Source organism: Aptenodytes forsteri, unplaced genomic scaffold, assembly GCF_000699145.1.
Source record: "Aptenodytes forsteri isolate BGI_AS27 unplaced genomic scaffold, ASM69914v1 Scaffold481, whole genome shotgun sequence".
NCBI classification, from domain to species: domain Eukaryota; kingdom Metazoa; phylum Chordata; class Aves; order Sphenisciformes; family Spheniscidae; genus Aptenodytes; species Aptenodytes forsteri.
This window is the reverse complement of record NW_008794893.1, coordinates 153,195-169,123: the sequence shown is the minus strand read 5'-3', so window position 1 is coordinate 169,123 and position 15,929 is coordinate 153,195. Positions and strand designations below refer to the sequence as shown.

General features: G+C 46.9%; 1 protein-coding gene across 1 annotated transcript; it reads right to left on the bottom strand.

The window, feature by feature from the left end:
- Positions 1 to 3,307: 3,307 nt before the first annotated feature.
- Positions 3,308 to 15,007, bottom strand: ROGDI (rogdi homolog). Its single transcript, XM_019470983.1, is given in 10 exon segments — positions 3,308 to 4,233; positions 4,797 to 4,923; positions 6,039 to 6,088; positions 6,852 to 6,965; positions 7,451 to 7,549; positions 8,848 to 8,943; positions 11,357 to 11,437; positions 11,944 to 11,998; positions 13,204 to 13,286; positions 14,930 to 15,007. Coding segments are annotated over 10 exon segments (825 nt in total). The 3' UTR covers positions 3,308 to 4,191.
- Positions 15,008 to 15,929: the final 922 nt, after the last annotated feature.

Genomic DNA, 15,929 nt, shown 5'->3' with positions numbered 1-15,929 from the left:
AAAGTAGGAGAAACTATTGTTTCCCTCCAGCTACAGGCTGGAATCCTTTTCCAAGCTCACACTTGCTGATCATCAAAACATGCTGTGGAGCATCCTCACACTAAGATCCCTTCTGGGATGACTGAATGGGAGGCTCAGCTATGCTTCTTTTCAGGGTTTTGGGCTCCAGCCCTTCCGTAATTTCCAGCAGGACTGAAAACAAAGCGTAGCACTGTCCCTGGCTGTGAACATCCATTAAGAGGCAGCACAAGGCCCTGAAGATGCTTCAAAGCACAGCCACAGCTTCTGGGAACCCTTTCAGTCCCTGCAGTCATTTGGAGCATGTCATCAGTGAGCCAGCTTCCTTTATGTGCTGCATCAACTTCAGAAACAATTTGCCTTACCTCTTCTCAGGGGACAGAAAAGCATGTGAAGACAAAACTGCTCTGTGCAAGGGAGCAGTGACTTCCCTCCTCCCTATGGCCTTTGCAGAGGATGCTTGTTCTTCATTCTGAAGATTAGCAATGCCTCCAATTTAAAAAGCATCACCCCCTTACCTAGCATCCTTACAGTCCCAGGGGGACCCAGGTTTTCGACTGGTATAGTCCCTCTGCTTTAGGGCGATACTCTGTGTCCCCACAGGTGATGCCATGATGGGGCAGCAGGGTGACCCTTTTTGCTGGGGCACATACAGAACAAGAAAGGTTCAATTCTGTCCCGAGAACACCAACTCCAGAAGGCAGCACCCTGAAAGGCAGCCAAGCACTCATAAATGGGAGTGGTGGTACATGCCCTTCCAGTGTTTCCACCATAGCTGGAAGGCAGGACAAGGCCAGGGATGTTAGGTGCAATTCCACGCAAGTCCTGGCAGTGGCAATACTTGAGCAGACTGGCATCAGCACACACAAATACCTTTAGTTTCAACTCCAGCTCCAGGAGGAAACGATTATATCTTTACAAACATTTAGCTTTAGCTGAGCTCAGCAAGGAGACATTCTTGTCTGCTCAGTGCTGAGGTGCTGGGAAGAGTAGCATGGGATTCTGCTTGCTGTCTGTCACTACTCTCTGGACGATGCAGAAATAGCTGCTCAGATTGAGACAGACTAGAGGCAACCATAAAATAAACTTTCTTCATTGTTCTCTTAGTCTGTGGTTCTGCTCTGTCATTACCCTGCTGCAGTGCTGTTGTTGAAAGCTACCCAGCAAGTATCTTCTCCATCTCAGTTCAGGCAACTCTAATTCCTTTTCGAAGGGCATGTAGAAGCTCAGCAGCAGAGGCCCATGGATCAGTGTCTTCTGTGGTTCCAGAACCAGCAGCATACAGGCAGCAGCAACTCAACTGCTAGACCCATCAAAAGCAGGCTGCCAGTGGGTTTAAGCAGCAGACCTCTATCCCCTGAAGACTAAGTAGAGATTCCCTGGGCAAAAGGGAAAAAGAAAGGTACCACCAGGAAAGGTTTTGCTCCTGAGAACTATAGCTTCCCCAAAGGAAGCTAAAAAAAAAAAAAAAAAAGAGAATAAAAGCCCAGCCCAGGAAAAGGCAGGCAGTCTGATCATTGCATTCTGCTCCAGTTGCACAGCAGCATTCATCAGTGCATGTACCAATCAAAAGCCCTTGCAGTATTGCAGAGCAGCCCAAACTTCACACACACCTTCTGCTGCCAAGCACTTGCCAAAAATTGTGGCCCACAGCACATTTGAGTTGCATTTGCAAAGGGAGGGGTGGGCTGCCAGTAGCTACCCCAGTACCAACCTCACTGGGCTGAAAAAGCAGAGCCCTTAGGGCCTTGTAAATTTTCTTCTGTGCTCAGAGGTTTTGTGGGGAAAAGAGATAGACTGTTAAGTCTTTTAATTGGTGGACCCTTGTTTTATCTTTCAAATCACGGGGTACCAGCCCAGGGCTTTGGGCCAGCCTCTCCTGTTGAATCCCACCTACCTTGCTGTTACCCTGTTCTTCTGTAACAGTAACCTAGGCAGTGTCCTGTAGCAGCTACCACTGCCACCTAGCAGTCCTCATGACGCAGCCACTGTGCATCAGAGCTGGAATCAAAACAGGTATTCCATTTTGCACACTCCTGCCCTCCAGAACTGAAGGCGACTATTTTCATCAGAAGAAAACAACACACACTGGGTTGCATGTTATAACCCTATTAGCAGGAAGCTGAGTTGGAGAGGATGTGGCAACATTGATTGAACTGCACACACTAGTGTGAATTAAAAAAGGAGCCTCCTACGCACACAGGGAGGGTTAAAGAAGAGCGCAGACAGCTCCAGAGAGGTTATTAACTATAAGAATACTCTCATCCAAGAAGCTGTTAATGGTGAGCAGTTCCACACGTGCACACTCACCTTCTAAGCAGAGAATGGTCTGGAACAGAGCAAGGGTTAGTAAATGCATACCCAGGGTCATGACCGCAGCTAATCATAAGGCTAATTGACTGGAATCAGTAATGAGTCTGCTATTGCATCTGCCCATCCAGGCCTCTGTACCGTCCACCTTTCATTACTTACTAACACACACATTCATCAGTCACAGCCTGATACTCATTTGAAGGCTCTGTTACTGCCTGCGACCTGTAATACTAGCATGTGTTAGACCAAGCACAGCACCAAGTGTCAAGCCCTCAGAGAAGGAGGCTGCAGCAGTAACAAGGCTGGCGCTAACCCACTCAGGATCCCAGGGATCTCACAAAGGGACAGAAAGGGAGGTCACAGACAAGGTAGGCCACACATGCCCAGAGCAGAGGTCTATGCAGGGAAAGAAAAAAAAAAAAAAAAAAAAATCTGTGATTCTGTGATCTCTTCCTTTTGAGCACAGCGCTCTGGATAGCGCTTGGAAAACACCAGGATTCTGGTGTTTTCCAACCATGCTTTTAAGATAGGCTCCAATGGCCCTGATATTTTTTAGGGACCTCGGTGAGCCTGCAGTCTTGACCTCAGCACACATGTAGGCTCCTGGGTAAGGTAATCCAGTGAGGAAAGCCACCATAAACACATGCTGGACACGGCTAGCTGGAGCCAAGGAGGCAGGTGATGCTTCCTCATCACTTAACAGCCAGCTCCATGAGCCAACCCAGTCCAGTCTCAGTACCTACAGCCTCTTCCAAGCATGACCGTCAAGGGAAGTTTGGAAAAGTATTTCAGGTAGTACTCAGATGTCAGAAAGCACTGGGCTGAGGCCACACAAACCACGCCCAGCCTTCGAAGGGCTGCCCAGCTCTGCCCTCAGAGACCACTACCGTCCTCCCAGTAAGGCAAACAGTAATCCAGCATGCGTAACTAAGAACAGCCACTCACTTGTAAGAGAGCACAATCTTTGATACTCTTTCATTCTCAGCACTGACAGCCCATAGGAGCATGGCAGGTCTGAGGATCTTTATTTCATAGTTATCAACGGCTAGATGGGTGAGTTACATACTGTAGCATCCATAGGTAGGCAGCAAATCATAGTAACAACGTGGTACTCACTTTGGGTTTAATGACAGGATGTGAGACTGCACAGCTGTGCTCAAGGTACCGAAGCAGCTCCAAAGGCTGGCAGTGAAAACAAGATACTAAACCTGGAAAAAACCAATTAGCCCCACTAGGGCTTAGGAAAAAAAAAAAATATTATCACATTGATGCCAGGGAAAAAAAGAGTTCAAACAGCAGCAAGTAAGAATATCCCCAAAGGGGAATCAGTAACATGGGCATGGACAGAACAGATAGGAGAGGGAGAAACTCAGGGCTAGTCATAACCACAGCTGGACCAGACCACAACAACATATTTCACTACATGGAGCAACATGCCCTACACTTTTTGTGGTGTGTTAAATTAGTCTGTCTTCATCCCTTCCCAGCCAGCTCAGTCCAGCAGTTAGTTACAGCACTGTGTGCAAATACAGTTAGTAAGAGTAGTCCACAGCTCCCCATCCCTTGTAATGGACTAGTGTAATTCATCAGAGGCTTGGAAAGTGTAAGCCACACAACGCACATGAGAACAAAGACAGGTGGAAGCTCTTGCAAACCACACAGCATTGCTTGGTGCCCTGCTTATGGAGCAGTCCCAGACAAGGCTACTAAAGTTGTGTCTCTGGATACACTGACCCTACCCTACGGAGGGCCATATGGTAGCGAACCACAGCACTCCTCAGGCTGACCTGGACTCAGCTGGCATGTTGAAAACAGAGAGACACTGGAAGTACTGTAAGGGCTTGGACGCTCCACAGAGAATTAATATGGCCTGTAGTTCCAGTAACTGGAGAAAACGGAGATCTGGAAAGCAAGAAGAAAAGCAGGTAAGTTCCTGTATCCCTTGGGCCATAGAAGAGCGAGCATATAATGCGTGCATGAAGATTGAGCTTTACAGCATTACACACTCCAGCACTGCACTGCAGAAGGGCAGATTTGCTGCTATTGTCACTGAAGAGGCTTGGAGCCCAAAGTTACTTGCTCAAGGTGGCAGCCAGGTGAGCTGCAGAGCTGGAACCGAACACTGGTCTACTGCAATCTAGTTTGCTGAGGTCTCCATGCCTCCTCTCCAGCACCCTGGCGTTTCCTCACATCCAGCTCATGACTGAGAACACAAAAGTGTCTACCTGCTCCTTTCCATCTGGTCAGTAGTTCAGCAAAGACATCTGCCACACTACTACACTTATCCCAGACGGCTGTCTGCTAGGCAGTGCTAGCCAGCTCCCTGGCTCCAGAGCATTGACTCATCGCTTGTTTTCAGTTTATATGTAAGTTGTACAGAATAACATCACATCAGATTTTAGGAGATCTGAGGTCCTCTCAAAATCCAGAGTTAAAAAACAAAGTCTCTTCTCTAAAACCATTACCTTGTCCTTCAGTTGCTGGCAAAGCTGCAGTGAAACTGTGAAGAAGACAAGGGCATCATTTAACCATGGGACAACACATTCCACTTTATGGACATGGCTGACTTCATATCGCTGGTTGCCAAACTCACTGGAGTGGGGGAAAAAAGAACACAGCTTCACACACAACAGCACAGAACACAAAACTCAACTGTCCTCCATTCTCACAGAATCATAGAATCATTAAGGTTGGAAAAGACCTCTAAGATCATCGAGTCCAACCATCGACTCAACACCACCATGCCCACTAAACCATGTCCCTAAGCGCCTCATCTACACGTCTTTTAAATACCTCCAGGGATGGGGACTCCACCACTTCCCTGGGCAGCCTGTTCCAATGTTTAACCACTCTTTCAGTAAAGAAACATCTACACGTCTTTTAAGTACTTCCAGGGATGGGGACTCAACCGCTTCCCTGGGCAGCCTGTTCCAATGTTTCACCACTCTTTCAGTAAAGAAATTTTTCCTCATGTCCAATCTAAAGCTCCCCTGGCGTGACTTGAGGCCATTTCCTCTCATCCTATCGCTTGTTACTTGGGAGAAGAGACCGACCCCCACCTCGCTACAACCTCCTTTCAGGTGGTTGTAGAGAGCGATGAGGTCTCCCCTGAGCCTCCTTTTCTCCAGGCTGAACAACCCCAGTTCCCTCAGCCGCTCCTCATCAGACTTCTTCTCCAGACCCCTCACCAGCCTCGTTGCCCTTCTCTGGACACGCTCTAACACCTCAATGTCCTTCTTGTAGTGAGGGGCCCAAGAAGAGATCATTATGATTTCTACTACATTTAAAACAGCACCTGGCAAAGTTATAGAATGCAAACTCTCAGTCTACCTCTGACCAGATTTAGAGTTAAGCTAAATCTAATAGGGTTAAGGTAGAAACTCTACCACTTTCCAGAGAGGCACAAAGGCAGGAAATGCAGATGGCAATGCCAATAACCTAATGTTCATTTTGGTTGACAACTCTGATCTCTAGACAAACTCATGGCACTGTATGGGTGGGCCGTATCCTGAAAAGCCACATCTCTGGGCCTTTATGACCAACTCATTAAAGAAACACTCATGGGCACCTGTGCATTCACAGGCACAGCCACAGCAAGTGACTCAGTCCAGCTTCTCCACTTAACAGATGCTATAATCATCCATTTGGATCTCATCCTCAGCATACTCCTACACCTGTTACACAGCCCTTGTAGTGACCGTACTTACAACATGGCTCCAGGGTTGTGTAAAATGGATCCTCCGGCAGGCTTGAAGTTCTAGAGGAGAAGGAAAAGGTCATTAGAAATTTGACACAGTAAACAAACTACTTAGGAGGAGGACGTTTAAGGTTTGCACTTTCAGTAGCCTGACATCAAGAAATCCCTATACTGTATCTGCCCGAATACTCCATTCATATGGAATCCATGTCATTTGATCCCTTCCTGCTCCTTCATGAAAAAAAAATTCTACACAGTGGCCGAGTCCAACTTAGCTCCAAATTTTAGCACCACAAAAATAAGATGAGAGGATCCAGAAGAAAAACAAAAGATAGATTTTGGAAAGATATCCTTATGGAAGGACTGCATTTCATAAAGCTTAAGAGTTTAATTCTGTATTTACAGGACATCAAGCTGACCCAAATGCAACAGGTGAAGCAGAAAAGTATCCATCAAAACTCCATTCAGAAAACCCAAGATGCTACTTCGATGTAAACTGGATTAATACAATTATGCCCTTCCAAAATTATGCAAAATTATCAAACTATATTGTAAGATAAAGCATTACTTGGCAAAAAATATTTACTGGCTTTCTCCAGAGCACTGGTGTTTTCTTCTGGGCTAAGTGGCCATGCCCCAAACTAGATTTAGAGCCAGTGTTCTGTCTGCAGCAGATCTAAACACAGACACTTAACACCAGTTACAGCCATTTCTGCATTATCTTATGCATATAACATTGCACCGTGTAGCAGTGCGATCGCCTCCTCACAGTGAGACGTAGGGAGAGGTAAATAAACAAGGCTCAAGAGATAGCAGGCGTCACCTTGGTTGTGCTGGGCTGCAGCACATGCAGTTGGTAGACGGTCAGGCACAGCTTATTCAGGTTAATATAGAAATTCACAAGGATGTCTGGAGGCAGAACAGGGGTGAACATTTTCTGGTGAGAAAATAAGTAGTTTCTTTGTCAGTGAAAGGACCATTATTTCTAATGCTAGGAAATCACTACCTTTTTCTAAGCCATACTACAGTTACCCCATAATGAGAGGGACATTAAGAAAGAAACAAAGACTCAGCAGCTTGCAGGCAATAGTTGCTCTTGCTGCACTTGATCAAATGGTGTGTGCATGATGGTGACAAAAGAGGATGGAGCAGCGTTCACAAGGGCAAATCATCCCTGGACAAGATTTGTGGGCAGAGAACAGAACTTACTCTCTAAGAACCAGAGTCCTCATGCCCAAGTCATCTGCTTTCCCACAGAAACATACGGAGCAGCCAAAAATGCTCCGGCTTTGCACCTACTTCAGCTCCCTCTTTCTGCCTCAGGAGACACTTCAGAAATCCACTTCCACCAGGATGCAGCACAATATCCTAACTGTTGCATGCTGCCAGACTGTATGGAGATCTAGACCACCACATACTTACTGTGAGACCACTGGACGCAATCTCTGGTAGAGTCAGAGTGGCTGGAGTGGTAAGCCGATTTCGGGCTCTTGAGAGCTGTAACATCACAGCATCCATAAGCTACAAGATAACATACAGTATACTGCTGAGTGGCGATCCCTGGACAGCTCTGGATGGTGTGCTGCAGAATCCTACAGCCTTTTGCAAGTGTTACAAGAACAACCCCCACCCCCAGCCCTTCCAGGAATTCAGGGACTTATTGGGAAGGGGTGGCTCCCACATAAATGCAGTTTAACTGTTACCACCGTCATAGACACTTGTGAGACAGGCCAGGAGTGTTTAATACCAGGGACTGAAGAGAGAACAGCTATTCATTAGAAGAATAAGAAGAGAACATGAGATCAACTACTGATGCCACAGAAGCGTTGACAAACTCATCATCAGCTCTCCTGAAGAGCAGGCATTAAGGAAAAACAAGCAGCTGTGTTATAGTTCTCCCCACTCCCACATCACGGGTACAACAACTGCTGAATGGGCCCCCCAGTTCATAACCGTCTAAGAGCTAGGGCACTAGAGAAAAGAACCAACTCACTGTGAGTCCAATCCTGCCAGAAACTACAGTTCAAAGGCTCTATTCAGGCAGATTTCCTTTTCCAGAAAAAAACGTGGGAAGCAACATATGTCTGTTATAGAGCTCACAACTGCTAAGATGAAGGTATTTTATATTATGACTAATTTCTACCCCCTACTTCCACCCAAAAGTAAAAAGGAAATAGTTTTATTACCTAGCTTCTTCCAATTAGCAGCCCTTGCCCATGTGGAGACTAAAAAGGTTTAGCTTTCTCATGTTTGATATTGTGATGGATTCTAATGAGTAAGTCGAAACTCTGGTAGCTTCAGAGAGCATTTCCAAGCAGAGGGCTGGGCCTTATTGCCATGCAGCAGCTGGTCTGTATCAGACCACGTCAACTACTACTAGCAAGTGAGAATTCACTTTCAAATCATCAGTAAATCATGAGTACTAACTGTAATCTTTTGTTTGCTGATGACTGCCTCATTTCTTCTCTCCCCAAAAGCACTGACTGACAGGGAAGAGCATGAGCTGTGTAACCACATCATCCAAAAAAGACCAAGGGAGATGCTCCCAGAACATCACTGCTGTGCAACAGGGCACCAACTACTCAGATTACCATTCACCATGATGTACAACCCTGTTACTGATGATAAACTGGTATAGATTCATATCAAATATGAGGTCACATGGATGCTCCTTGACACAGGTACATATGGCTACAACTGGGGAATCCATTTCCAGTAAGAGACTGAAGACAGTAATGTGCATTAACTGTGTTTAAAACAACAAATGAAGGGAAGAAAAACGCACGTTCCCACCCAGGTAGAGAGGACTTTCTCCTCACCTTGAGAACCTCCGAGCCTGTTTTGAACTGGTAGTTTACATCTCTGTTCATAAGCAGGTAAATGGCTTGGTTAACATGGTTTCTAGCATCCTGGATCTGCAAAGGTACAAATACAGCCCTATTAAAGAAACACTCTCTATAACACACACTAGGAAGTACAGGTTTCCCTGATTATTTCATTGCCCCTAAGAAAATGGTGACTTCTCAAATGTTAAGGCCATTTCTCTCTGAGTACCCGACACTCGCTAACACAAATCTACTACTGCTGCCCAGATGCATTATTGGGTTCTTCACTCAAGGACTGGAGATGCAAAACAGTCTGATAGCTACAACCTGGATTGTCAATAAAAATATTGCTGCTGCCCTGAAGGAACAGTGACATCAGGCACTCTCATCCTGGGGAGGACTCTGATCATGACTGTTCAAGGTAGGAATTCTCACTGTTGATGGTACACAGCAGGCAGTCAGGTCTAGCAACATGAATAATGATTTCTTCCTTAGGAACTATTAGAGCTAAAACCAATGGTGTAAATTACATCAATAGCAGAAATGAGCAGCAAACATTGATTTCTAATATAGCGTCTCTGGCAGTATTCCAGAGTCCTTCTAAACTATAATGGTTGGGGTTGAAAGTTATCTCCAGCATCAAGAAGCTGCCATCACACCGCTTGCGTGGAACTTGACCAGACTCAGAACACAGCTAGCTCAAGTCCCTCTCAAGCAAGACTGCTTGCAGCCAGGAGACAATTATCAAAGCAAGGTTGATAGGTGTACTTTCATGGGAGCAAGGACAAACCAGAGGAAGAAGAAAACAGCCCTGGGAGAAAGTGACTTGTGTTCAGTTCCAGGCAGCAGCAGGAAAATTGAAAAAAAGCAAAAGGGTAAATCAGAGGGTGCAATAAATGGAAAACATAAGCAGGGAAGCCTGTATGAGAGGTGGCTGCTGGGAGATGGATAACACAGCTTGGGATATTTGTAGTTTCATACATCTACATTGCTCCCCAGCAACCCCAGATCCCAGCTCAGCCTTGTAGAGGCCTCCCTGGCATAGATATGGGCACTGGTTCCTTCTCATCTGGAGAACAGCCCTGCTCTTAGAAAGCACAAGGCACTGGAGGCTACAGACGGAAGAGAGAGATGATAAAAGTCCACTGTCAGACTACAGAGAGACTCTGCAGGTACTTGGGCTATGGCATCTCCAAACATCACCACCTCTAGCCTTTACATCTCCTAGATGCTTTCGAGCAAGCTAAATTACCCTTGGCAGTGTTACCCAACCCAGCACTGCCAATCCTGCTATTAGAAGGACTTGCTTCATTCCTATTCCCCCTTGATTTTGCTCTGTTTTCTAATCAAGTTCCTAAAGACTTGTGTTCCTCAAAAATATGCCTATGCTACAATTTCTTACCGATGACTTTACTTTGCACAGAGAAGCAAAACTCCAGCTGGCACCACTCACTAAGGGAAGAAACTCACAATACTTCGAGATGTTCATTTTTAATTGAGACAGGACAAAGATCTCCACATAATCACTGTAAATGCTTCCGCACAGAGTCCTTTAGGCACTCACATTCCACATCTGAACATTAGAACACAAAACTCTTGCAAGTAAATAAAGGAAGGCGTTTTTCATAAAAGCTGGTAGAAGCCTATCAACCAGGCAGCAGTACAAAACAGCCACAAAATAGGACACACTGCTGAGTGTTATCACAAAAACTTCCTTGCCTTGTTGCGAGGCATAAAGAAACTCAGTCGAGTTTGGCATTAACATCTCGAGTACACAATTTTCTACATTTCTACAAAGTTACCAGGTAGAGCTTTCACTCCGCTGCCAAAGCGGCCATTGGAAACTGCACTCAATACCAAATGCACTGATCACCTAGAAGAACCTGAGCCATGGCATAGTGAAACACATGGAATACATCTTTCTCCAACGTACTCAGCTATGACAAAGTAACTGCGGGAAACTGCGTCTTCAAGATCAGGCACTAGATCAGATCCTGAAGTCAGGTATCTCCCAGCAAAATGGTGGGAAAGAGATTCAACGTTCTGGATAGCCACATCCCTTTAACTCCTTAACTGAGGGAACTCAGCTATGGTACAAGAGCACAATACAGTGACGTTTGTTCTCAGCATAAAGAAATGCTTCTGCAAGAGAATGAGAGCAAGCTACTCAAAGCCTCTGAAGTTGTTCTTTGTCCTGCTAGCCTGGGTTTTACAAGAAGACACAAGGCCAGTACTGCACAGGCACCCTAGGCACTCCTTTTAAAGGATTATGACTGCTATGCAGACAGCCTTCAGCTCGCTGGTGTTTCAGGAACAAGCAGAACCCACCTCTCTCTCCTAGCACCATAACTGAACTTAATTGCACCTGTTTCTTCCCTTAGCTTTTACCACTGGAGCTAACGTGGAATGGACATAACATTCTCTCTCGGAAAGCAAGGGGCTACAGCTACTGCTCGGAGGGTGCAGACGCTACAGAGGAGTAGGCATCTAAAGTTAACAGTACCTGCTGCAATTTCCACTGCTTGTCTTCCCGAAATGCAAAGTGCAGGAGCTGATTATTTCTGGGCATTTTCAGATTAACATCCTTGAAGAAAGAAACAAACACGTGAGAGCAAGCAATCCCCATATGCAGAACGTGGAGACTGCCAGTCCCGCTCCATTCTGTCTCCCAGACCATCTTGGCAAGCTGCTTTCAGCAGTCCCGGCACAGCCAGAACCTCAGTCCTCCTACAGGAAGATGCGAATACAAAGGATAAGTTGAAAGGCATTTAGTGAATCAGGATCCAGGCAGGACACACAACCTCATCTCAGAAGGCCCCCATATTACACAACAAAGGCAGTAAAGGCAAGGAATCCCCATGAAAGTCAACTCCACCACTCACCACAGAGTGGGCGGGGGGGGTTAGATGCTGGATCTTGACAAATTTCAACAGTTGCTGAAATGTTAAGGATTTAAGGCCTATTAGGGAAGACTAACAAAGAATACTTATTGGTCACTGGTAAAGCATAATAAGAATGACCTCTCCCTTGATAAGGATGACTCCCACCCCTTGATGGTAGTACAAAGCAAGAACCACGGCAAGTACTCACAGCTTGACACAGGGCATCTCCCTGCAGGGTCAACACACCTTTCACCTGGTCTGTGCTGGAATGAGAAGAAAGATCCGGGCAACACAAGTCACAAGAGGCAAGAGACACCTACCAAAACTGCCAAACTGACACCGCCCCTCCCTGTCCCATGTAGCTAGCCAAGTTCCCCTCCTTCCAGGGGTCAGCTGGGGGATGCAGATGAACTCTACACACACGTTCAAGTCCCCAACTCTTGGCCTCCGGCCAGCTGCTGTCATATTCTTTATGAACCACCTTACCCTAACTGCTCTACCTAAAACATTACGTTCATTTCTGATCCCATGCTTATTTCATGTATTACCTATCAACAATGTGGTTGCAGTTACCAACAGCTCTAGTAGGCACAAACACAAGATATTAGATAAATTACTGACATTGGAGGGCTACATGGTTCATATGGGAGCTGAAAGCTACAAATCCCACCCCCAAGAAAAAAAACCTAAATAAAGAAAAAAACCACACACCAAACCCTTTAAAAGGTCCTGCAAGATGGCTCACCTCTATAATGAAGTGGGGGAAGACTGAAGCACCTGGGCCTTCAAGAACTCAGTTTAGCCATACCTTACATTTTAATACATTAGACAGAGACTCTTTAGATCAATGCTTTTTAAGATCCACCTTGCAACAACAATGAATGAAAACTAGAATCAACTTTAATACTTTAAGATCTGAAGAATGCAACCTTCAAACCCAATACAGAATCATTGCACCATTCTATAAAACGCTCACCATGCTGCTTCTAAGGACTAAGGTCTCCTACTTTGCAACAAGCTTGTGACCTCAGCCAGAGTGCAGCTATTCAGACCAAGGCTTATGCTGAAGATCAAAAAATGAACAACTATTTCAGAAGAACCGCACTTCTATAGCACCTTCTGCACAGGTCTCAGTTTGCTCTGTGCGAAGTAGATTTATTATTGCTATTTTAGGGAGGACAAAGGTTAAGATTTGTCCACAGTCAGAGTCAGAAGCTGAGCCAAGAGCAGAATTCAGGTCTTGTAACTGCGACTCCCTGCGCCCAGAATCAGAAAAATGCCCCTTGGCAAAACTGCTGACTCGGGGGACGCTGTAGAGACCTTTGCTGCAGACGCTCAAGGAACAAGCGCCCTTCGCTACAGACGGAAGCCCCCGGCACAAACACAGGCATCGCCGGGAGCGGCGGCGGCCCCCACCGGAGCGGCCTGGCAGAGCAGCAGCGACCCACTGGCCGCCCCGACCACTTACCCCGACGTGCTCAGCACAAAGTTCTCCTGCTTGATGGCTCCTCCCGAGCTGCTGGTGGGCAGGGCGAACCGGTGAGAGGCCTCCTGCCCAAGAGAGGACATAGTGAGTGCTGGAGCGTCCACCTAGGCTCAGCGCACCACAAGCCACGAACAAAGACAAGGCAAGAGCAGAAACGACCCTCCTGCGACCCACCTAGCAGAGCACACAGTGTTCCCTCATCTTCCTGCAGGACAGGCACAGCCCAGGAGAAGGCTCAGTGTGTGCGGCTCATGGCGACAGGCATCAGAAATCTCATGCTCCAGCTCCACACCCCGGAGCTGGGTGACACGGCCAGTGCCCACAGGGGTCGGCAAACTGTCCACAGCAGGAGCGGCACTCTGCACAGCCCAGCCCTGCATGCCCTCAGGCACCGTGGCGCTGCCCCTTTCTCAGCACGCTCACTGCCCCCAGGCTGCACAGCGCAAGCACCGCCGGTCCCTTACCCACGTGCGAAGTCTGGAGCGAAAACCAACACTCCTGACTGGTTATACTGGCTGGTGACTGTCCTTTAATCACACTTCACCCTTAAAACTATTGCAACATGGCGACACGCATCAGAAATCTCACGCTCCAGCTGCACACCCCGGAGCTGGGTGACACGGCCAGTGCCCACAGGGGTCGGCAAACTGTCCACAGCAGGAGCGGCACTCTGCACAGCCCAGCCCTGCATGCCCTCAGGCACCGTGGCGCTGCCCCTTTCTCAGCACGCTCACTGCCCCCAGGCTGCACAGCGCAAGCACCGCCGGTCCCTTACCCACGTGCGAAGTCTGGAGCGAAAACCAACACTCCTGACTGGTTATACTGGCTGGTGACTGTCCTTTAATCACACTTCACCGTTAAAACTATTGCAAATTCTTCGAAACAGATACTATATATACAGATACTGCAGGTTGTTGTCACCTGCTACTGAGTCACATCCTGGGTCAGCACTACGGCACTCCTACCTCCTCTGGCACCCGCCCCTCACCTCCACATTTTTGCCCCTGCTCTTGCATCACCCCCTAACCCCCACTGAAATCTCAGAACATTAAGGGGCTGGGCCTGTTGAAAACTAACCTAGCAGGAGAGCGGTGAACTCTCGTGCACACAATCCCCTTTGGCCAGTTCACCACCTGGCTGTCTGGAAAGAGCTGAACCTGGCAGCCCATGCTCAGGCTGGAGAAGGGTGCTGCAGGCCTGGTTCAGCTGAACACTTCACACCTCTGAAAGGGGCAGGTACCAGCAGAGAAGTAGGCATATCGAGGGAAGGATGGTTTTGAATGAGGAGAGTGCATGCTACTAATTACTGCACAAGTAGCAGCTTGTCAGCTAAAGGCTATCATGCTTGTTTCCACCATCACATGACAGAGTTACAGGCAGATCCAGATTCTCAGTTCCAGAAAATATTCACATCTCAGGCAAATGCCTGGTAGACAGGTCTGGGTGCCTCCATGTGCCTTTTCAAAACAGCTCTCTCTCAGGAAAGAGGGTCAAGAACAGAGAAATCTAGGGGGAATCAGCTTTATTTTGAGTTCTCGAGACCAGAGGGCAAGCAAACACTTGGGACAGCACTGGACATGCGTGACGGACCTTTATGTGCACCCTCTACCAAGAATTTTTTCCTCCAGGGGAAATCTACCACCATTCCTCACATGGGAGAGCAAACAAACCCACAACACAAAAAACAGATGAAGCAAATTAACCTTACCTTCAAAATATCCTGCAGCTGTTTCAAAACAGCATGGACCTCTTCTTGTAAAAGCCATTTAAATTCTTCTTCCTACATTGTGGAAAGACAGCACTAGAATCATTAGAAGTCAAACACTGGAAATAAATCTCTCTGACATACGAAAATTATTTAAGTTCTAAGTATACTGCTATGTCCATGCTGTTTACATCACATGCTAGTAGAAGAAAAAGATTTCTTCCTGATTTGTTGAAAGGCCTTACTCTCCACTTCTCCGCCCCAGCCAAATGAATTGTCCTCATTCTTGTTTTGACTTTGTTTAACAAAGCAGCATTCATACAAATCACTGTACCAATAATCACAGAATTAGGAAAGAACAGGCAGCACGGGATGTGAATTTCAGAGCAAAGTACAGATCCTGCTGCTTCAAAATCTGGGGCATCTTTTTAAGCTGCTGGGGTGGGCTGACCTTGGCTGGCCAGCTGCCAGACACCCACCCAGCCTCTCCCACTCCCCCTTCTTAATGGGACAGGGGGAGGAAATAAGATGAAAAGCTCATCGGCCGAGATAAAGACAGGGAGATGCCTTACCAATTACCGTCATGGGCAGAACAAACTCAACTTGTGGACAAATTTGTTGTCAATTAGATGGTGAGAAACCAAGATAAAACCTAAAATGCTCCTCCTGCCCCCAGTGGCATTTTACCAAGCAACAGCAGCCTAAAAATAAAGAAAGCTAAACTGAAAAGTGGGTGGGGAGAGAGAAAGGCTAAGGACTCCCAATCATTTGGGCGAATTCAGTAACAAAGAAGTTCAGATCTGATGACACACCACCTCAGGCTGCAATCAGTTGTCTGCTACAGAGAAGCCTGTATAAAGCAGATCCTCAAACCACAAGACCCCCACGCAGAAGATCGTCAGAGAAGTGGGGACAGAAGCAAGCAAGGGACAAAGAAGAGATTGACACTTGCTACCTTGTAAGAGAGGAGAAATTTTCCACGTGGGAAGTACCGGAAGGGAAT